Source organism: Myotis daubentonii, chromosome 8, assembly GCF_963259705.1.
Source record: "Myotis daubentonii chromosome 8, mMyoDau2.1, whole genome shotgun sequence".
Lineage (NCBI taxonomy): Eukaryota > Metazoa > Chordata > Mammalia > Chiroptera > Vespertilionidae > Myotis > Myotis daubentonii.
In genome coordinates, this window is record NC_081847.1 from 60935208 (window position 1) to 60959228 (window position 24021).

Sequence of the window (24021 nt, forward strand, 5' to 3'; positions counted from 1 at the left end):
CTCCTGGGTTTATAGGTCGATACTCAACCACTGAGCCAAGCCACCTGGGTTGAAGATTTCTTTTAGATAATACCATCAAAAGAATTTCTTAATGATTATAACTTTTCAATTATATGAAACATGAAGCTTAATTGCCAGTAAATGGCTTTCAGTGTATCTCTAGTGATGATTAATCAATTCACCTATCTATATTTAGCTTTCAAGTATTTATAATAACATGGAAAAAAACAGCAGTAAAGTAGGAATTCAGACTAAGTATTTTAAAAGCAAAACAAAGACAAATACTCACGATATGGCACTTCTAGTGGATGCCCTGTTACATCACACCATCCAATTGGGGTGAATGTCAGGGCTATCTACATCCATCCAATAGTCGTATTTGTGGTCCCAGCCATCAAAATGGACCTGTTGAATAATTAGTATTTAGTAATTAATTTCACTATCCCCAATATCAAAATATTGGAAAAAAGATATCCAAAATTGAGAACAAAATTTTATTAAACACACATTAGAGCTGAAACTGTATTTAAAATGTACTATAAAATAGCCTTCTACTCTAGCAACCAAAGGCTATTGAGCCTCCCCCCCCCCCGCCCGCAAAGAATTTAAAGAAATTGGTAAACAAAAAATCTATCAGGATTGATTAGAACTTGAAGAAATAAGATCAATCCATTTTACCAACTAAGAAATATTGTAAGCATATTCTCTGTGCTGGCAGCCACTGAAAGAACCATGTCCAGCATCATCAATAAGAGTCACCACCTGACATTAGTACAAGCCATATGCAGACGGGAGGTGAATAGATTAGAATAAAAGGAAGCAATGCATTTCAAAATCCTAAAAAAATGGAACAATGGAGGCAAAGAGAGCTGATAAAATGTGCTTACTGAGGTAGAAGGATTGGTAGCTATCTAATAGCTATTATAAAACAATGTGTAAGCTTTCAGAAAACCCGAGAAAGAGATTGGGCCCAGGTCCACCAATTTTTTTGGTTATCCATGTATGCATAACTATAAAATACACATGCACACATACACACACACACACACACACACGACACATACATACAAGTCTGAGAATAAGATTAAAATAAAGTCCATTTGTGAAACAAAAAATCAATACTTTATTTTCTTTTCACTTTTATTTTTATCTTTTTAAAATATATTTTATTGATTTTTTACAGAGAGGAAGGGAGGGGGATAGAGAGTTAGAAACATCGATCAGCTGCCTCCTGCACACTCCCTACTGGGGATGTGCCCGCAACCAAGGTACATGCCCGTGACCGGAATCGAACCTGGGACCCTTCAGTCCGCAGGCCAACGCTCCATCCACTGAGCCAAACCAGCTAGGGCTCTTTTCACTTAAAAAAAGAAAAACTTTATTGTTGAGATTATTACAGATGTTCCTCTTTGAACTTTATATAGCTCCCCTCCACCTGGTTCTCACCCCACCCCAGGCCCTCACCACCCTATTGTCTGTGTCCATAGGTAATGCATACATGCATATAAGATCTTTGTCTAATCTCTTCTTGCACCCTCCACACCCTTTCCCCTCTGAGAATCATCAGTCTGTTCCATTTCCATAGCCCTGATTCTATTATATTTGCCAGTTTATTCTGTCATCTGATATTTTATTCATTTGATTTTTAGATTCACTTGTTGATAGATATGTATTTGTTGTCACTTTGTTGTTCATATTTTTTATCTTTACCCTTTTCTTCTTCTTCTTCTTAAAGAATACCCTTCAGCATTTCATATAATACTGGTTTGGTGGTGATGAACTCCTTTAGCTTTTTCTTGTCTGTGAAGCTCTTTATCTGACCTTCAATTCTACATGATAGATTTGCTGGGTAGAGTATCCTTGGTTATAGGTTCTTGCTATTCATCACTTTGAATATTTCTTGCCACTCCCTTCTGGCCTGCATAGTTTCTGTTGAGAAATCAGCTGACAGTCATATGGGCACTCCCCTCTAGGTAACTAACTTCTTTTGCTGCTTTTAAGATTCTCTCTTTGTCTTTTGCCCTTGGAATTTTAATTATGATGTGTCTTGGTGTGGTCCTCTTTGGATTCCTCTTGTTTGGGGTTATCTGTGCTTCTTGGACTTGTAAGCCTATTTCTTTCACCAGATAGGGGAAGTTTTCTGTCATTATTTCTTCCAATAGGTTTTCAGTATCTTGCTTTCTTTCTTCTTCTGGTACCCCCATAATTCGGATGTTGGTATGCTTGAAGTGTTCCCAGAGACTCTTTACACTATCTTCATATTTTTGGATTCTTTTTTCTTTTTTTTCTTCTGGTTGGTTGTTTTTTGCTCCCTCACATTTCAAATCGATTTTATTTTTGGGATCCTCTAATCTACTGTTGAATCCCTGCATATTATTCTTTATTTCAGTCAGTGTATGCTTAATTTCTAAATGGTCCTTTTCCATTTTTATTTTTTTTTTGCCATTCTCACTAAGATCCTTGAAAGTCTCACTAAGTTCCTCAGAGTTTTCTAGAAGATTCTTGAGTAACCTTATAACTGTGGTTTTGAACTTTATATCCAGTCATTTTCTTTCTTCCATTTCTTTCATTTGTGACATGTTTCTTTGTCTCGGCATTTTGGCTGCTTCCCTGTGTTTGTTTCTATCCATTGGGTAGCTGCTAAGTCTCCTTGAGTTGATAGAGTGGCCTTGTGTAGTAGGTGTTCTATAACAGCGGTTCTCAACCTGTGAATTGCGACCCCTTTGGCAGTCGAACGACCCTTTCACAGGGGTCGCCTAAGACCATCCTGCATATCAGATATTTACATTACGATTCGTAACAGTAGCAACGTTACAGTTATGAAGTAGCAACGAAAATAATTTTATGGTTGGGTCACAACATGGGGAACTATATTTAAAGGGCCAGAAGGTTGAGAACCACTGTCCTATAAGGCCCAGTGGCTCAGCCTCCCCAATCACATGAGGTGGACACTCTTGGTGCATCCCTTTGTAGGCTGTATGCACAGTGTTGTAGTTGAGCCTTGATTGCTGTTGGTGTCACTGAGAGGAACTGACCTCCAGGCCAATTGGCTGCGGGGACCAGCTGCAACTATAGTGGGAGAGCTTCTATGCAGGAGACACCCCTATGAAGCAGGACTTGTTTCATTGGGACTTTGGGGCTCACTGAATCTGCTCCTTGAATATGTTGCTTATGGATGTGAAGAGTTGTAACCTGGTATGGTCTCACACTGACCACTGGTACACTGGCTCTTGGGTCTCCAGGAAGATGCAAAGTCAGCCACTGCCTGGGGCCACCCAGCAGGAGCTCCAGAGAGACCTGCAGATTCCTCCTCTTTGTATGGGGTTTGGATGTGCCCAGATGAGGCCCAGCTGTGAAGCAAGAAAGGCTGGTACTGGCGCCGGTTTTTTGGGGCCTTTTATTGATAGGTTTGCAGCTCCCTGACCTAGCTACAGCTTGTTTAACAGAGTTTTCTCCTGAGAAAGAATAGACCATTCTATGCAAAAGCCTCTGTGCACAGCTTGGGTGGGGTTGTAAATTGGGTAGGATGGGGTCTGAGGGAATCACCAGGGTGGAGCAAACAGAAATGGCTGCCAGTCATCCCTGAACCTAGGAGGTCCCAGCACAGGAACAATGACCACTGCAAGCACCTTTGTCTGGAAGAAAGCCACCTCCGAGTTCCTGCCCTAAAGCAAATAGTCCAGTTTCTCACTGTATGTGTCTGGGTCCCCCAGAGCCTTGCCCAGGACTGGAGCTCAGAGGAAGTAGGAGCTTGTAAATTCAGTTTGTGGTGCTGGCCTTTTAATAGGAGCAGCTGGGTCTCCAGCAGCCTGTGTGTCACTCAGCCCCAATCAGCACTGGTTTTTACAGTCTATAATCCTTACGGCTGGGCCCATAGGGACTGCTTTCCCCAGCTCTGGGACCCTGGTCTGGGCGTCTGGTGTGGGGCTGGGACTCCTTGCTCCTCCAGGCAGCCTCCACCGAGGTGATCTCCCTCCCGATTAAAAAAGCGGCACACCAGGGTGCCGGGCCAGCCCATTCTGTGCCTCTGCACCTCCAACCAGTCTCAATGCGCTTTCTTCTTTACCTCTCTAGTTGCAGTCCTTCCACTCAGCCAGCTTTCCCATGGTTCTGGGTGATTGTTGTTTTGTATTTTAGTTGTAATTTTGATGTGGCTGTGGGAGGCAGCAAGTATAGGCGGTTACCTATGCCGCCATCTTGGTTCTCTCACTACTTATTTTTGAAATATTAAATTCTATGTTCTAGAACAGTGGTTCTCAACCTAATGCCGCAACCCTTTAATACAGTTCCTCATGTTGTGGTGATCCCCAATTTCATTGTTACAAATTGAACTTAATTAAAGAATAGTGATTAATCACAAAAACAATATGTAATTATATATGTGTTTTCCAATGGTCTTAGGCAACCCCTGTGAAAGGGTCATTCGACCCTCAAAGGGGTCGCGACCCACAGGTTGAGAACCGCTGTTCCAGAAAATTCATATTAGATTAAAAATTCATTTGTGCAAACAAAAAATAAGAATGACAATATTGCATTATTTTATCTCTATTTTCATATATTCTCTCTGTGACTATCAACTAAATGGAGAAGATACCTTTTTCAATGGGAAAAAAATGGAAAAATTTTAAAAAATCACACTTTGAATAAAAAGAAAGAGATTCCTATCATTATACTAAACCAACTGAAATATAAATTTATTATTCAGGGCACAAGACAAAAAAAAGAAAAAAGTTGTGTGTATTAAGTCCCAAATGAGTTCCAATATTTTTCTTAAGATCCTTTTTTCTAAGCAAGTGGTTCTCAAAGTGTGGTTCCCAGACCAGCAGCATCAGTGTCATCTGGGCATGTGTTAGAAATGCAGATTTTTGGGTCCCAACTCAATCCTATTGAACCAGAAATTCTAAAAGTGGGACCTAACAATCTGTGTGTTAACAAGTCCTCCAGGTGAATATGATATATGCTAAAGTTTGAGAACCAGTGATCTTAGAAGTAATTTTCAAAGACTATTTCTTCCAGATTTAGGCTTCTGGACATGACAGAGTGCTGTTTCATAGCAATAGCTATAAAACTAGACAAAATATATGAAGTGATTGTTTTTAGACACTGGACAATAGGCAGCACAAATGCAATCCCTAAGTACCACACAGATGAGTCCAGAATATCAGAGTGGAGACAATTTCCTGATAACTGCACAGGGAGGAGAAACATAAACAAAGCACTTAAATTGTGCTGAAGAGACAGAGATTGAAGCTCAGAGCTGATGAAGCACCTGGAAATTGGAGGAAAATGTATAGAGCTAGAGCTACTACCTAGAAATCCATGGAAGTTATTCATAAGACCCTGGTCAAAGGCTGGACTACACATGTGCAAGGAAAGACATGGTGAAGCCAGGCAGAGAGCAGTTAATGCAGAGCTGAGACTAGGGGTCACACATTCCTGGGAGAATAGAGAGACCAGTGTGTAAAGATCTCAAGAATCCCCTGATAATTTGAGACACCAAAAAGTTCATATTTTTGGAATAAGAACCATGCCATTGTAAGAGCTACTGTAGACCAGACCTAAAAAGGTTAAAATCAAGCTTCAAAAATATTAAGAATGCCCAGTAATTAACTGTCTAATAAAAAAGTCTCCCTTTTTAAAGAAAGACAAATACTCCCAACTATGTGTACTATGTCATTCATAATGTCCAATACAGAGCAATAATTTATTAGACATGCAAATCAGCAGGTGAATGTGAGCCATAGTTATTTTTTTTCTTTATTGATTAAGGTATTACATATGTGTCCTTAACCCCCATTTCTCCCCCCCCCACTCATGCCCTCATCCCCCTGTTGTCTGTGTCCATTGGTTGGCTTATATGCATGCATACAAGTCCTTCGGTTGATCTCTCCCCCTTACCCCCACTCTCTCCTACCTTTCCTCTGAGGTTTTGATGGTCTGAATTTTTTTTAAATGCAGTCAAATGCATCAACTGTGTTTTATAGCTTGTAGGAATAAAGCATGTGAGCTTCACAAGCAGACCTTCAGGTATCCATATGTGACAGTACAGACTGTCACTTTCAGATGGACCCTTGAGATATGACCTAAAATGCCAGAGTGTAGTATCCTGGTACGGTGTCTAATTCCTTGACTCTTAACAGACTTTGAGAAGTTATGAAAATGAAGAGATAAGTACCAGTTGAACTGCATTGCTGAGAGGCATCAATTGTCAAAAATGTGATGTATATTTATAGCTTTTAGCTTTTAAAGTTTAAACAAAATGAAATTTAATTTATACAAAATAAAACTTTACAAGCTATAATATTATAAATACCATTCTTTATCTTATACTTAGTGTCCCGGTGCATGGATTCATGCATATTGAAAGAAAATTAATTAGGAGAAATATTTTAATATCACTATTCACATCTTGCTAATGAAAAGAAAATAGGATTCTACTGAGTCTCCTATCTATCTACTCTAAGACTTCTGTGAGGATCAAATGAGATGAAGCATGGGAAAGTGTTTCACAAACATTTGGTTAAACTGTAAAATGTTTGCAACTGGCAATAAAGCAAGTTGGGTTCCTGGGCTGAAGAAACTCCAAGGAGGCTAGTTGCTAGGGACAGGAAGCCGGGCGTTGTTACGTGACGTCATTACCCGGCACCCACGGCAACCTTTTCCAGGCTGGGCTGGGCTGTGGGCCACATTTTGTGCCATGGGGGTCTTGGCAGTGTTGGCTGCGATTTGGTGGGGTGTCACTCCGGGGTGGTGTTGGGGCCTATGTCCCACTTGGGGGAAGCCGAGTGTTGGCTTGTCAGCGCCAGGTCCGCAGTGCCATTTATTTTTAAATGGTCAGTGCATGTCATGGCACCTCCTACATTGAGCATCTGCCCCTGGTGGTCAGTGCGTGTCATAGCTACCAGTCGGATGGAGGGACACTTAGCCTTTTATGTATATAGACTAGAGGCCCAGTGTACGAATTCGTGAATGAGTGGGGTCGGACTGGGCCTGTCGGGAGGAGGAGACAGCCGGAAGTTGGCTGGCTGGCCTGCCCTGATCGGGGCTGATCAGAGCTTGGCTGGCTAGGGGGAGGGGCCGTGGGCGATTGGCCAGTCAGCCCCACCACCTATTGGGGTTGAGGGAGTGATCAGGGGAGGGCCCCATCCCCTGATCAGGTGGTTAGCTGGCCGCAGAGGGCGTCATAGTGACTGGTTGTTCTGGATGCTGGCTTTTAATATATAGAGATTATGGTGTATCCAGTCAATTAAAGGGGTTTTGTGGCCATGAAAGTTACAAATCTTTATAAAGAATATATAAGGGGAAGGGGAAGCAACTCAACACCATTTTATCCAGTGGAAAAAGTTTAAAAAGAGGTTAATAAACTCTTATCTATTATTAGTATATTATAGCAAACAAAAATAATCACAAAAATAAAAAATGCAGTCAATAGAAAGAGATCCTGGGATGACCCAGATGTTGTAATCCCCAGACAAGGACTTTGAAGTAGCTATTAAAATATGTTCAAGGACTTAAAAGAAAAAATGGTCTGGATTGAAAAGATAGTGAATTTTAGCAGGAATATGGAAACTATAAAAGAGAAACAAATTAAGTTCTAGAACTGAGAAATAAAAAAGTTTCTATGTGGGCTCAACAAGAGATCGAAGATGGTAGAGAAATAAATGGGTGAACATAAAAACAGATTCACATAAATTATTAATCTAAAGTGCACACAATGGAAGATTTTACAAATGAACAGAGCCTCAGGGGATTGGGAGCTAACAGCAAATGGTCTAATATCCATGTATTTGGAGTCCAGAGGAGAAAAGACAGAAAGATGACGCAGGAATAGAGGTTAAACAAAAGTTGAAGGAATAATGTCAAAAAAATTCCCTATTTTTCCAATTTACAAGTTTAAGAACAGGAAAACATATGTAGAACACTGCCCATATAAAAATGAACTGATGAATTCAATTGTCTTCATAATAAAAAACTTATTTTCTTCAAATTAGCATTAATGAAAAAGGAAAAGCAAGCCACAGACATTTATAATGCATTTATCTGACCAAAAACTTGACATAAATATAAATAAATAATGGGCAAAAGACTTATAGAATCTTTGAAAACAGAAGGCTCATAAATGATCAATAAGCACATTTTAAAAATTGTCAACATCAGTATTCATCAGAAAAACCACGATAAGACACTACTGTACACCCATTCACATAAGTTAAGTGACTGACAGCATCAATTATTGGTGAGGCTGTGGAGCTCCAGCAACATTCATACAATGTTGGGAAAGAGGCCATAAAATTACATAGCCACTATAGAAAATGTTTGCTACTTCATTATAAATTTAAATAGGTGCTAACTCTGTAACTCCTAGCATTCCACCCCAAAGAGATGAAAATATAAAGCTGTGTAAGCAAGGGTTCCTAGCAGTTTCATTCATAATAGCCAAACCCCCAAAACAACCAAATACCCAACAACAGGTGAACGATTATCCATTCACAGACAAGTATAGTATATGCACAAAATGAGTGCTAGTCATCAATTAAAAAATAGTTTATAGCCTCATAAGCATACATCAAACAGACCATGTTGAGCAGAAGAGGCAGACACAAAAGAATGTATACTCTATGACTCCATTTATATGAAGTTTAACAACAGGCACAAAAATCAGACCCATGGCTATTGGGAGGGAGAGGGGAGTAGAACTGACTGCAGAGGAACACAAAGGTATCTTATGTAGGATGAAAATATTCCAAATCTTAATTGGGGTGGTGATTCTATAAGTATAGAACCATATGTTTCAAATTTCACACATAAAATCTGTACATTTTACCATTTGCAACATATTTCATTAAAGTTAACTTATTTAAAATATTTCTACATTCAGCTGCTATCATATGGGGCTTTTCTGATCTTGTACTATATTTTATTTATTATGATTTTGCTGCATTCTAGACATAGCCAAACTGCATCATACTACCAGGCAACGAAATATTCAAGTTGTGAAAAGGCAAAACTGACATTACCTTCTAGAATGATGTTGGTTGCTTTGGAATTACCAATAGAAAAAGTTTATGTAAGTGTGTATAATGAATGGGGTGAAAAAATAAAATTCTCAAGCTATAAAATGTCAACCTATCTAATTTCAATATCCTTCTCTTTTGAGTTTGCAGTGCAAGTATTTATGTTTCAAAAGCCAGCAAGCAATCTCTCAGCACAAACTAGACAGGCCACATGATCCATCAAGATTCTTCTTCAAGAGGCAAGTCCTTTCTATTTCAGGTATTGAGCCTGCACCTGGGAATCCTACATAAAACTGATCTAAAACTGAAAAGTAAAATGATAACACCTTAAACAATTTTTCTTGAAAGCTAATGCAATGCTTTTAGTACTCTATTCCACATTTTCCCTTATGTTCATTAATAAATATTAATCTGTCCTTTCCAAAGCTGTATATATTTGCTTACAATGAAAGATGAGAATTAAAAATGCCCCCTGTAAATCCAACGAGCTGCTCCCCTCCCCCACAAAGGCAGTCTAAACTTGGAATGTATAATGAAAATCTGTACCCAGATACATCTTTATGAAAGATATTTTTCTATCTTTGAATTTTTATATCTCTCGAGTGAAAATCCAATTTTAAGAATTCTAGCCAGATGGTCAAATTACTAAGGAAGATTGGCATTTTAAGAATATTTACAGAGTCCCTTTTTAAAGCAAAGAATCATTTTGAAAACCAAATCATATCCAGTGCTGTATTTCATAATATTTGTAACGTTTTCACATTTGGGGTTTCAATAAGCCGAGTAAACATATAGATTCTTCTTGCTCAGATTTTGATAAACTGGAACAAAAAGGTCAGCAAAAAGTCAACTGCTGTCTCAAGTTAGTATCCTTAAGTCGTCAATGATGCTTCCTGAAGTTACTAATATTATATGCATGAGCTATTAATGACTGGGAAAATAACTTGGACATTTAAGAACTAAATCAGCATATAGAAAGCCACGGGCACAATGCTTAGTGTAAATCCAAAGCTGTCAATTCTCAGGATTGACTCTTTCTTGCTTTGTCTTATTATTTTCTGCCCAGTACCCACACCAGGAACTTTCCTGTGAGCTTTGCCACTTTGTCCGAATCATCTTTGCTGCCTCCATGATCCTTAGCACTGTGACTTACACATTGTTAGACATAAAAAACCATGGGCTTAATAAGATGCATGATGGTAATCATCACGTCTTGCTGTTATTTGGGGCAATTTGAAAATAAGCAGTTATTTATCTAGAAACACTGGAGCTAAATTTAATGCTCAATAACAACAATTTATTAGCTTATTAGTATGCTTGTTTGCTCCTCCTATATAGTTTTTAAATTTTTAATTTCCATTTTAACAAGGTTAGTGGATGTGTGTATTTTACTGTCACAGGCCTCTAATCTATTTTAAAGGCTTATGGTGAAACCATACAAGAATATATGAGGTTAACTTATTTAGAAAGAGGGCTGATTGTACCCGAGCTCTCCAAGCTTTAATTGAATACATTTTCTGTTACCTAAAAGTGGCCTTAAATTTCATTCTAAAAGAATGAACTGAGTCTTTATATGTTGTTCTAATACCACTTACTCATAACCGTTGCTGCTAATAAGACTACAGAAAATCTTACTTCTTATGATGCAGGGCTCTACTGTGGGATGGTGATGGGGGGGATGCAGGAATAGCACCAAAGCCAGACATCGGTTCCTCTGCAGGTCACGCCTTCACAAAATACCACCATGATCCAAGAGCAAGTGTTGGGTATGGCAGGGGACTCACTTTTATTGTGTGGTTAACATTCCAGGCATAGTTGTAAAATAGATGTATTCTCGCTTAATGTTCACAATATGTTGTTTTCATAGATGATGAAAGTAACTTTTGAGGAGGTTTGCTGAGATCACACAGGCAGTAAATAGCAAAATCAGATTTAAACTGAAAACAGTTTACTGAGAAAATGATACAAAAATCTAATTTGTGGGGATATTTGGGACTGCTATATCTAAGAATCTAATATAGCAGAGGTAAATTGCATTTTTAAATATAAAAAGACATTTCCATAATGGGAATAAAATAGCATAGAATAACACAGGGCTGCAGTCCAGACTGCCTCTACTTTTGTGTATTAAACATTAATTCCACATTGTGCCAACCCATTTACTTGTCTATCCAGGCAAGAATGGAGGAGGAGAAAACATAATGGAAAGAAATTATAACAAAAAAGTGTATATACTTTTAAATTTTACTTTCGCATGTTATATCCATTTACATATGAAGCTACTGAGATGCATAAGGATTAAGAAATGTGCTGCCATTTCCAAGTCATTGTGATTTGAAAACCCTCACTCTCCTGGCCCTGAGCCTGTAGTTGTGGAGCTGAGGGCCCCTACATTCTCTCCCACTGCTTCCACACCTACTCTTGATCAATCATCTCAATTCTCTCTTCCTGCTAACCTCCCCATAAACCCATCTGCTCTTTCAACAAGTACAATTGTTTCTATCTTCCTTCTAGTCCACCTCTATGATAAGTATTTTAGGAAAAAAATATTTTAATCTCAAAATTGGAAAATTAATAGTATTCACTATAGCTATTTTAAAATTCTTTTCATTTTTTCAACATAACTGTTCAAATTAATCATATTTCTTGGGCAATGTTTTCAAACCTTAGTAAGCAAAAAAAATATCAACTATCTCTTGCTACCGCCAGGGTTCTAATTCTTTGGGGTCAGAAGTGATGTCTGGAAATCACATTTTTTTAACCACACATCTTAAGATTATTCTGCTGAAGGTGATTTTTGGATAAAACTTTTAAAAAGTGTTTCTTTAGGGTGCTGCCGTGGCAACAAGGTTGTTAACTGAGCTTGCCATCAAACTCACAATTCTATCTAAAACAATCAAGAAAAGCCTAACTTTTTTTGTGATCATTCTTTTTTAATTTTGAAAGACAATGAGTCCAAGGAAAAACCTGGTAGAAAGCCTAATGCAGAGAACATTCAACTCCAAATGTTTTCATTTGTGATAAATATGTCTACACAAGTTTCTATTTCTCTATTTCTATGGTTATTGGTATAACTAATATAATTAGTTTTCCCATAAGATGTGTTTTCCCCATAAAGATCCCCACAAGAAATACAAATTCCACATTTCTAACATAATCCCCAAGGCTTTACTTCTTGTTGAGAAATCCTTAAATATTTCATCAGAGTTAGGCATAATAACAGCCACATTCCCGGCTCCACAGCCACATATCTGTGGGTAATATCTTAAGAAGAAAAACCTTCTTCATAAGCACCATGAGGACAAACAACCTCAAAATCAGTTTACAGTTATAACTAACAAATATCTTCATAAGCTCTGCCCTAAGATTTATAGTGTTAAGCATGGGAGCAGCACACACTACACATTCATTGTTATTAGGAAGGCCATGTCCTCTCTGGGTATTCACCAGGCTACTTCTCTCCTTCTTGCAGTGGACATTGTTTCAGCATGCTCTCTCCATTTAGCTTCACATTCTGAATCTCTGGGTTGGATCCTTCATCAAGCCATCAAGGTTTTGCTACTCAATCATACATGACTTATACTCATTACATTATTGATAAACTACCAACGCAAAAGAACTTGAGCTGCTTACGGTAATCAAACATTGGATTTCTAAATAATAGTAGGTCATGAGGCATGTGAAAAAGAAGAAAGGCTAATTATATCTTGAGGGACCACAAAATGTATTACCCAAATGGGACATTTTTGAGGATAAAAGAGAGCACTATTAATGATTACACAATTGCAACAGGCATAATCCAGGACATGATGTATAATTACTCTTGACAGCTTAAGGATGATTGCTGTAAATAAATCTCCAGAAAACCAATGGCAAAGGGGAAATAGTAAACAAATCCAATTATAATGTGAAAAAAATCACACCAGTTAATCTAAAGTTCCAAAATTTTCACTTATAGAGATAAATTGTGCAGACATTTATATAGGGACAATGAAAACCACAATGACAATATGACGTAGTACATGAATAATGATTTTTGTAACTATATGGGTGGCATCAGCAAAATGGAAATATACTTATAAACACACACACAACATGTATAGATAAAGATCTGGGCTCTATTTCAATAATATCTATGTTTAGTATATTTCATTTACAAACTGATTATATTCATATTCTATGAAGTACACCCAGTCAATAAAATAAAATAAAATAAATTGCTTCTAAAGAACAAGGAGATGGTGTTATAAATTTAAAATTCTGTATAAATTTCTCATGTTTATATGTATTGTACCCTCTGAAAAGGTAATTCATCCAGTTGACTGCAGGGACTGTCTCTGTTCATGTATAACTAATTATCTCAACCAGAACAATGCATTCTGGAAATGGATTAAATTTCTCAAGAAAATAAATAATGTTCAAGCCAGTGAATAACTTTCAAGCAACAGAGGAGAATGAATGTTTGTAATTAATGTGTTTGTTCATGTTTTCTTATATTTTTGTTCATAATTCAGTATCAGAAGCCTAAATTACTTCTGGTGAAATAATTGGTACAGAAAAAACAGTCACAACCTGGCTTTTGCCCTCTAAACCTTGGCATGCCATGCCAGCTAAACACAATGTAAATTAAAAGTATCACACACATCATACAAAGATCTAATCATTTAGGGCTAGTCTTCTACTTATTTTAGATAAAAGCCCCTAAAATCATTATTATTCAGTAAGAAACTATTTCTAATATTTCAGTACATATGTTCCTAAATATTTATGCCTATCCATGTATTCCATACCTTTTTCCCACTTTTCTACCTTGAAAGACTAGGGCCTAGAATCTGAAGTCAGCAGCTACTGGACTTCATACAGATCATACACTAGTCCCACTAACCTCCATGTAGATCATACTCAAAGGTACTAATAACTAATTATATTTTAAATTACATGTATAATTATGTACGAACACATTTAACATAGTAATACATACATGTATATGTACTATATAATATTTCATAACGTATAATATAATAATATGAAAGTTTAATTATTAATTACTAATTTAAAACTGCAATAGATATATTAGGGAGTTCTGCTTCTGGATAGGATGTTGAACATTAGGGCAGGTCAATTAGAAGTATTACAACTAGAAAATATCTAGAAACTAATTACTACAAAATTGTATAACCATTTTTTAATCAATTGTGGATGCAAAGAAGTCTAAATGATCTAAATACCAGACAAGGCAGGGCCCCTTCCTAAGTGAACAGAGATCATCAGAACTTCATGGAGAAGCACAGGATCAACCCTGAAGAAGGTGACAGGATCTGGCTAAAGGAAAGGCACCAGTTGTGCTGTTAGAAGCGTGTGGGCAAGGTGGATGGACTGGAATCTGGAGGAACTCCACACCCGAAGCTGGTTCTCTGGGACCTGGGTGTTGCCCAGTGCCAGTGCTCGGGAGCCTCTGGGGAGGGGCTGAAAAGCAGAGAGATCTCCTGGGCCTCGATCACTAGAGAGAGGGCCAGTAATGCCTACAAAAAGTCCTACTTTTCAATACATTTGAAATCTGAGATGAACTAAAACTAACCCTGCAACCTATCCTCAACCCAGTTCAATTCCTAACCAATTTAAAGTGATCGGTCCCTGTATAGTTTTGTAGCGCTACCATAACCAATTTCCACAAAGTTGGTCGCTTTAAACAACAGAAATGCCTTCTGCCATATTTCTGGAGGCCAGAAGTCTGGAATGAAAGTCATGGCAAGGCTGCACTCTTTCTCAGGGCTCCAGGAGAAAACCATCCCTTCCCACTCCCAGTGTCCTGTGGCTCCACGTGTTCCTCATCTCGGGCCTGCATCACTCCACTGTCCCCTCTGTCTTCTTTCTCTTATAAGAACACTCATAATTAAATTTAATGCCAATAGGGACCGCATCTCAAGATCTTTTACATAATGACACCTGCAAATACCCTTTTCCAAAATAAAGTCACAATCACAGGTTTTTAAGATTGGGAGGTGGATATATCAATTTGGGGACTGCCACTCAACCCACTATTGTCCCTTGCACTAGCTGCCTAATAGAAGAAAAGACATGACCTTTCTGGGGGAAAATAATATCTATATTAGTCTCTACAGTTATTTTATACACAACATCCAGCAAATATGAAAATTTATATGGAAAGAAATAGGATTAATATAACTGTAATCAAAAGAAAATACAGCCAATAGAAGCAAACTAACAGATGGAACAGGAGTTGAAATTAGCAGTCAAGGACATTAAAATAATTATTTTAAATATGTTAAATGAAAAAGAAGAAAGATAATCAAATAGATAGAAAGATGGAGAAATTCAACATAAAAGTATACTATCTAAAAAGAATAAAATGATGAATATTCTATAATTTAAAATTCCATACTTAAAATTAAAAAATCATCGATGGAGCTTACAGCAGACTAAAAACAGCAGTAGAAATAACAAGATATATGAAATACCAATCAATACAAATTATTTAAATGCAAGAACAAAAAGATACAATAAAATAAAACAGATCTGGAGCGATTTGGGTTTCTCTCAGTCTAACACAATGTAACTATAATCCTAAAAGGAGAAGAGACAGAAAGTGAGCATAATCAATATTTGAAGAGAGAATGTCTTATATTTTCCCAAAATTTGTGAACATCAATACATATATTCAAGAAACTAAATAAATTCCAAACATAAGAAATACAAAGAAAGTGTTTATATTTTAAATACAAAGCAAAAAATACACATCAAGTCAAAATGAAAATGAAAGATCTAGAGATTACCAGACTAAATGAAAAGTAAGACTCAACTATATCTGTTTTCATATCTGTTATATATCTGCTTCAGTCTGTTAGGATAAATAGGTTGAAATGAAAATGTTGAATCAAAGAAGTCTGACACAAAAGAGTATACAGTGTATAATTCCACTTATAAGAAGCAAAAGAACAGGAGAAATTAACCTTGGTAAAAGAGAAGTCAGAATAATGGTTACCTCTGGAGAGATATGGAAGGGGTAGTGGTATTGATTGAGGTGAGCTTAACAGAAAGTTTTTGAGTGATAGAAATGCTCTCTATTTTAACCTTGAGAGTGTCCTGATGAGAGAGAAGGGATGGGTAGATATGTTAAAATTTATTGAACTGTACACTTAAGATGTGTACATTTTACTCTCAATAAATTATCCTTTAATTAAAAAAGAAACAGGCAGCCCTAGCCGGTTTGGCTCAGTGGATAGAGCGTCAGCCTGGGAACTGAAGGGTCCCAGGTTCGATTCCAATCAAGGGCATATGCTGGGGTTGTGGGCTCGATCCCCAGTGGGGGACTTGCAGGAGGAAGCCGATCCATGATTCTCTCTCATCATGGATGTTTCTATCTCACCCTCTTCCTTCCTCTGTGAAATCAATAAAAATATATTTAAAACAAACAAACATGTTGGAATCAGAGAGGTAAGATTGCTGCCATTTCAGGTAGGGCTTTATGAACTTTGGCTTTTACTCTTGGGAGAAATAGAGAGGCACGAGAGGGTTTTATACAGAAGAGTAACATATCTGACCATGTCTTATAAGAATCAGTGTGACTGCTGCATTGATATTACTGGGGCAGACAGGAGGTGGCCAGGTTGAAAACTGGAAAACCAGTTAGGAGGCTCATGTTATAATCCTGGAGAGAGATGATGGTAGCCTGGACTGGAACCGTATTAGTCTAAGTGGTGAAAAAAGCTTGGTTCTATGTATGTTTGAAAGATAGAGCCAAACTGTTTACTGTCAGATTTTAATATTGTTATAGGACAAAGGAGTAAAAGATAACACCCTGTTTTTGATTTAAGCAATGGAAAAAATGGAATACCGAAGATGGCGAAGATAGTGGGTAGAAAAGAGTTAGAGAAGAAAGTTGGGTATTGAAAGCTGTTCAGACATGTCAAGTCTGAACAATCTATTGGATATCAAGTGGACATGTCAAATAGGTAGTTTGATATAGGAATCTGGAGTTCATCAACATAGAGGTAATATTTAAATTCATGATATTTGATTAAATTATAAAGGAAGTAAATATAGTTAAAGGAGACAAGATCCAATGACAAGTCCTGGTGCACAATGATATTAAGAGTTTGGGATGATGAAAAAGAATCAAATAAAAGGAGTCTGAGAAAGAACTGACAATGAGTCAGAAGAAAAACTAAAAGAACGTGGTGCCGTGGAGGTAAAGAAAGTGTTAACAGAAGTATAGACCACCCTTTCAAAGAGGCTTCCTCTTCATAGAAATGAACAGAGAAGTGAAATTAGAAAATAATGTTTTTAAGATGACAGAAATACTACCATATTTGTTTGCTGATGGAAATTATATTGTGTAAATAAAAAAACAGATGATAAAGGAAAAGGGTTAAGTTGTTGCCATGAAGAAGCAGGAAGGGGTGGAACTGGACACAAGGGAAGCGGCTGCCTTTGATGGAAACATGGAAAGTTCATCTATAAATACAGGAAGACAAGTGGAATAACATGGGGACAGAAGCAGATGGGTGGGCATACATGGTGCTGGGAATATGTAGTTCTATTCTGATTGCTTCAATTTTCTAGATGGAATAGAAAGTAATAAACATCAACAGCTGAGAATAAGAATGAGGCAAATGGAGGGGGAAATTTTAGGAGAGAGGGGGAAAATGTGACAGTTATCTGGGAGAATGAGTCAACAGATTAGGGAAACAATGGTTCCCAGTCAGCATTAAGAATCAGGTAACATATGAGTTGGTGGTTGTACAGGAAGTCTGCTTGGCAGACTGTGTGTTTCTCCAGCCACGTTTAGCTTCATGAGGCAGGTACAGAGGAGCAGAGGGTTAGATTTTTGCCACAGTGTGGTTTTCACAAGAAAATAAGATGCACTGAAGGACAAGGAAGCAGAAAGTACATGCAGTGATCTGATTATGTCCATAATCTATGGGATTGATGCTGTGGAAAGAGGGAAGATAATAAGAAGGTGAGAGACAGTGAAAAGGTGGTAGGATCAATGAATTACAGGTCCTGAGGGAGTTGAAAGAGTGATAGGGCATTCAATGGCAAATAGTTTGGATATTTAACACATTGTATGCGGGAAATGTATTTACACGTTTTACATTGACTGGTAGTAGAGCGCAGGACACGTATTAGTACGTCTTTTATAGACTAGCGGTAGAATGCGGGTAACGTATAAATACATTTATTTTTATACTTTTTTATTGCTCTAAAGGGATGCTAACATGCAGATATACGAATTCCAAAGGACAAAATTTGGGTCTCTAACACATACAATGGTGAATTATGTATATACTTCCAGGTATAACGGTAATCTATTCAACTGCATAGAGTCATCCCTTCACACAGTTCTCTGCCTTGCCATGCATTCAGTGCGATTCTAACAATCAGAAAGGGTGCACACTTCACAAAATCTTTGTAATTTTGATCAAAGTGACATTATTTCAAGAGACATGAGTCAATTTGACGACGAAAGTGATGAAGAATTGTGTGTTGACCGTTTATCGGATCTTTCGTGTGATAGCGATATCGAAGATCATTCAGAATTGGAAAGTGACAATGAAAGCGACAGTGAAGACATCCCCCTACCTACAAATTTTACTCGCAGAACTATATCTTCAAGTTCTGATGAAAATGAAGACGAATGGTCCTCGACTGACGAACCTCCAGTTCTTGAAGATTTTATGGTTCGTCCTGGAGTTACTTTGAATGCTGCTCCAGAATCTCTGATTGATGTGGTTGAATCATTTATAAAAGATGATTTCTTTCAATATTTAGTTGATGAATCAAACAGATATCGCTATCAAAATATTGAACGATTCCAAACATCCCGCAAAACTATCAAATGGTGAGATATTACAATCGCAGAAATGAAGAAATTTTGGGGTCTAATAATTTTGATGGGACAAGTTCGCAAAGATAAGCGAGATGATTATTGGTCAACAGACCTGTGCTTGGAAACGCCATTTTTTTCCAAAATCACGTCAAGGGATAGATTTCGACAAATTTAGGCAGCTTGGCATTTCAATAATAATGAAGACATCACAGAAGAATCAGGAAGATTAGTGAAAGTCATGCCTATAATCAATTATTTTTCAATAAATCGGAATTTTTACATATTTTATTACTTTTATTTCAATTTCCAGTGAGTTTTCCAGTATTTGTATGTTTAAAATTTAAGAAAAATAATTCAGTATACATTTTATAGTAAATCACAAAAAGTTTCATTGAAAAAAAATATGTAAAACTAAAGTTATCATAATTTTACTGAACATTGCCATTTGCGCAAAAAATTAGCAAAAATGGCCCGCGCCATCTGTTAGCGCGTGATAAAAACTGCCCGTAAACAATGTGTTAAGGGAATTATCTAGAAAGATGATGATGTTGTCAGGGAGTTGAATGCAAAAAAAATTATAATTATAAAAGGGTTACATTATGTTCATTAATAATGTTTATCATAATTACTTATAATAAAATATAATAACACTACAGGCCTATTGCACAAAAGAGATTCATGCAATAAGCCTTCCCTTCCCTTGGCTGCTGGCACCAGTTTGCCTCAGGCACCTGGGACCCAGGCCTTCACTCTGGCCGGTCTCCAGCCGGAGCCGGCCTCGGAGCCATCCGGCTTCGCTGCTCTGGCCCTGGGGCCATCCAGCTTCGCTGCTCTGGCCCGGGACTGTTTGGCTTCCCCCCGCCGCTTGGAGCCTACATATGCAAATTAACTGCCATCTTTGTTGGGTTAATTTGCATACTCTCCTGATTGGCTGGTTCGCGTAGCGAAGGTATGGTCAATTTACATGTTTGTCTATTATTAGGTAAGATTACAGTAATTATACTAATTATTGTCATTAACAATATGTGCTAAAGCATGGACTAAACAGCGGTCACCAACATGTTGGACCTCACGGACCACCAGTGGTCTGCGGACCACCAATTGGTGACTGCTGGACTACGAGTAAAGCATGGACTAAAGTATGACAATGGGGCTCACTGACTGAGGCAAAGTGGAAGACAAGATAATCCAAAGAGAGAACTTCAAGGAACTGAGAAGACAGTGTTAGAATGATCATCTATGTGTATATTGAAACCACCAAGAATAAAGACTGAGGTAGTGTTGGTGAGTGGTCATAAAGTGGCAGCTAAAATAACCCAGGAAGGAGGGGGCCTTGGTAGGTGACTGTAACTATGAGTGGTAGTGATGAACAGAGTTTGATGACCTGAGATTCAAAGGTGGAAATAATGAGGAGCAAAGAGCACCGTTCTCTCACCTCCAGCTCATGCAGGGCCCCCAGATGGAGAGGGCTGTAAAAGAGGGAGCCAGATTGTGTTTAAAGTAGAAACGTGAAAGGAATGTTCAGAAAAAAGACTCCAGAGGGTACAGGGCAATGACTGGGATTAAGGGTGGGGAAGGGTTGACCATAAACAGGGGTGAAGCACACAGTTTCTGGTGGAATCACAGGGATGAGCAAAGGCAAGGCTGGGAGCTTGGGGGTTGGTGAGGAATGAATACCGGGCCTTCTTTCCAGCTTCTTGGATAAAAGTGAAGCAGAGTGGGGACTAATCATATGCCCATCATGTGGGCCACTCCTGAATGTACTTAAATGCTCTACTCTTTCACAGCACAGACTCACTGTACAGCCCTAACTCCTGCTATCTGGCCCAAAGCACACCAGGGGCCAACAAGGAAAAAGGAGTCCTCCCACCCTGCGGACGGACAGCAGAGCCCGCGGGAGCTCCTGGCACTCACTGCAGCATGCTGTGGGCTGAGGGGGAGAAGGTCTGTGCCCCACTGAATGCCCTCCCATCAAGCTTTCCAAAGTTAAGCCCAGGAAAGGAAAAAAGATTTGAGCCTATTTAAATCCTTCTTTATGGAAAATAATTTAAAGAAATCCTGCAGTTTTAACTTTAAGAATGTTAGGGCAGTGAGTGTTAAATTCCCAATATAAAGTGATCGGCTTCATGTTTTAATGATATTCAGAGGCACACTTGCCCACACTGCCACCGAAATAAGTAAACATTCCATAATTGAGCTAAGGAGAGTGACTCAGTAAGGGAATCTGAATGAGCCTGCTCTCCTGTGGGGGTGGGTGACAGGCCCAGCAGCCCAACTACCTCTGAAGACTGGCCTCCATGCCATACATATTTGGAACAAATGTCACAGGTAGGTTGCTAAATGCCACCATCATAGTCATCTTTACCATTTCTTTTAAAAATATATTTTTTAGAAAGTGACAACTATGGTATGATAGTTATTAGCAATTTAAAGGCAAGCACAGTGGGAAGTGACCCACTTAATGAATTATAGCCCATGTGCTGTGCAGCCTAGACTTTACAATTATTCCAGCAAAACCAGAATTTCTAGCAGAAAGGTCTCTATCTATCCACTAAATGCACTTCAGTCCTTACCTTGGAATTGCAAGCCACTGAGACTGCCGAAGGGTCAGTGAGACCACAAGCCCCCAGCATCCCTTCCTTCTTGGGTAAGGACAAGAAATCTGCAATGGAGATGCCACGGATGTAGAGAGCTACAGAGAAGCCTGATCTCCACCTTGCCTCTGTGGGTGGGGCAGAGGAGAGCCCTTCCTGCAGACGGGCTGCTCCTCACAGCGCAGGGCAGTATAAACACCTGGGTCCTTTCAAAACAGACTCACATGGAAGCCAAGCTCGCCTCTTGCCAACCAAGTGACCTTGAGTGTGACATTTATGCAGCTTGACCTTTGACATCCTCACCTACAGAATGGCGGTAATGATGCCAAAGTTGCCTAAGTGTAAGGTTTCCTAACTATTACTGGTAACATATGAAAGTGCCAAATGCAGAGCAGGTATCAGAAAGTAGGGGTTGTGGATGATAATGTTATCATGTAATAATGAAAAAAAAGAGAAATGTTTGGAAGTGACAGTGACAGTAGGATGGGAACAATAAAATTCATCAGGAGACCATAGTCTGAAGTTCTAGTTGATGAGCAATGATTGTGTGTTCTGGCACTGACAGCAAACCCTCCTGAACTGTGCTAGGAGATAGGGGCCCCCAGTGGTGGGTGGTCCCAGAAAAGGAGGCTGGTATTCACCTGGCCTCAGAATTCCCCTTCACCTGCTAGTGTGGAAGCAAGCCCCCAGTACCTGTGCACTCCAGATATGGGGCAACAAATATCTCACCCTCTACTAGGAACTGCGTAATTGCTTGGTAAAGCTAAGAGCTAATTAATTTGTCAGGGTTTTCTCTTTGGTGCTGGCTGAGAGCAGCTGCGGTGTGTTAGGTGACACAATTCCATTTGGGGCACACATACCCTGGGATGAGTCAATCTCTTGCCATTCTCAGACTATATGAGGAACATAAATACAAATGTACACAAACAGCAAATTCAGAAAAACCTCACCGAAATTTTTGCAGTTAAAAATGGAAGACATTTATTTTTATTACGAAAACACTAGCGGCCCGATGCATGAAATGCGTGCAAGGGGCTCAGCCCTCGCAGCCCCTTGTTCTGCTGTTTGGTCTAATTAGCATATTAGCTCTTTATTATATAGGAATATTTTAGGGATAAAATACTCCTGCTCAGTTTAATTTCTATAGATGCCTATTGCTTATCTGATTGGCCTTATCAGTTATTTCATAAAGTCTGGTTTTTTAGTGCTAGAAAAATGAAATGGAATTCTGAATAACTCTTCACAAACAAACCTGAACAATGTAATAATATATTCGGTAGACATGGGTGCTCAGCAGATAAGAAGCAGCGTTTGCAAGCTTCCACTCTCCAGGGGCTGCCTGTGGTCTTTATTCCATGCCTCACTCACCCCACCCATGCTGTACCTCATTCCTTCTCCCTGGCTCACACACTTCTCTCCAGTCACCATCCCACAATTACACAGCAACTAGCTACAGCACTGGTGATGTCCACATCACTGATGACTTTGTTGCTGCCTATTTCTCCCACAAGTGGAAGAAATACCCCAATTAGTCCCTAACCTAGAGCTCTTTTTAAATAAAATCTTGGAATCTTAACTTGACTTTGAATACACATAATTCCTATTCTTAAAATTTGAGCCTTGGGTTGAAATCCTAAATAGATTAATCACTAAAAAAGACAAATAATTTACAAAAATATTTGCTCCTATGGAACTATCCAAAAAAAAAGTTTTCAAAGCCTTTTAAGTAGCAAATCTTCTCCAGGTGAAAAATGCTCAAAGAGGAGATGAGAGACTTAAATGCAAAGTCTGAATTTTCTGTCTCAATAAGCCCAAGTTAGAGTTAGGTTAAGGGTTAGAGTTAGTGTTAAGATTAAAACAACAAAAAATAATAAGCCCAAGTATGTCCCAGTGGGGATGAAGAAATTGCTCTGACTTCAGACTTTCATCCTGGAGATTTGGAGACTAACAGAGACAATGTCTAATAATAGGGTGAGTGGTGCTGTAGTGTTGTACAATATTTACCTGACCAGTGAGCTGACTTCCTTTGGAGTTCAGACCTCCACTATAGGCAGCTAGACTTAGCTCCATTCCAAAGCCCTCCTCCCCCAGCCCCGAGGGGATAGTGGGCCACTCAGAGGACTGGAAATCCTGGCCACAATGGTGGGTCTAGGGATTGACTCCTGACCGCATCAGAACCCTCCCATGACTTCTCTGATTTCTGATGGAGCAGCAGGGAAGACTGTTGCCATGGGGGTCACTGTGCTGGAATGATGTGAGGATGGCACCACTGGCAGCTTTGCCACTTCTAAATGGAGACAGTCCATTTCTCAAGAGGCAAGAGACAAGAAAGAGGTGGGAAAGAGGTGAGAGACAAGAAAGAGAAAGTTCTGGAGAAAAAGATCTGAAAGAAAAGGGAGTGAGGAAGCAGGAGGAAGGCTGACAATGCTGTTTGATACCCTGGGTTCAGCGATGCTTGTCGCCAGATCTACATACCATCTCTTATTTCAGTGAGCCCATAAATCCTTTATTTTTACCTAGATTAACCCTGAATTTCTCTCACTTGTAAAAGAGGAACCTTAAT

General features: G+C 38.7%; 1 protein-coding gene across 1 annotated transcript in view; it reads right to left on the reverse strand.

Moving 5' to 3' along the window:
* The window catches only part of L3MBTL4 (L3MBTL histone methyl-lysine binding protein 4), a 336612-nt gene that overhangs the window by 156172 nt on the left and 156419 nt on the right, over nt 1–24021 (reverse strand). The window contains 2 exon segments of the mRNA XM_059704912.1: nt 290–338; nt 340–405. Of these exon segments, the coding sequence (XP_059560895.1) occupies nt 290–338; nt 340–405 (115 nt within the window).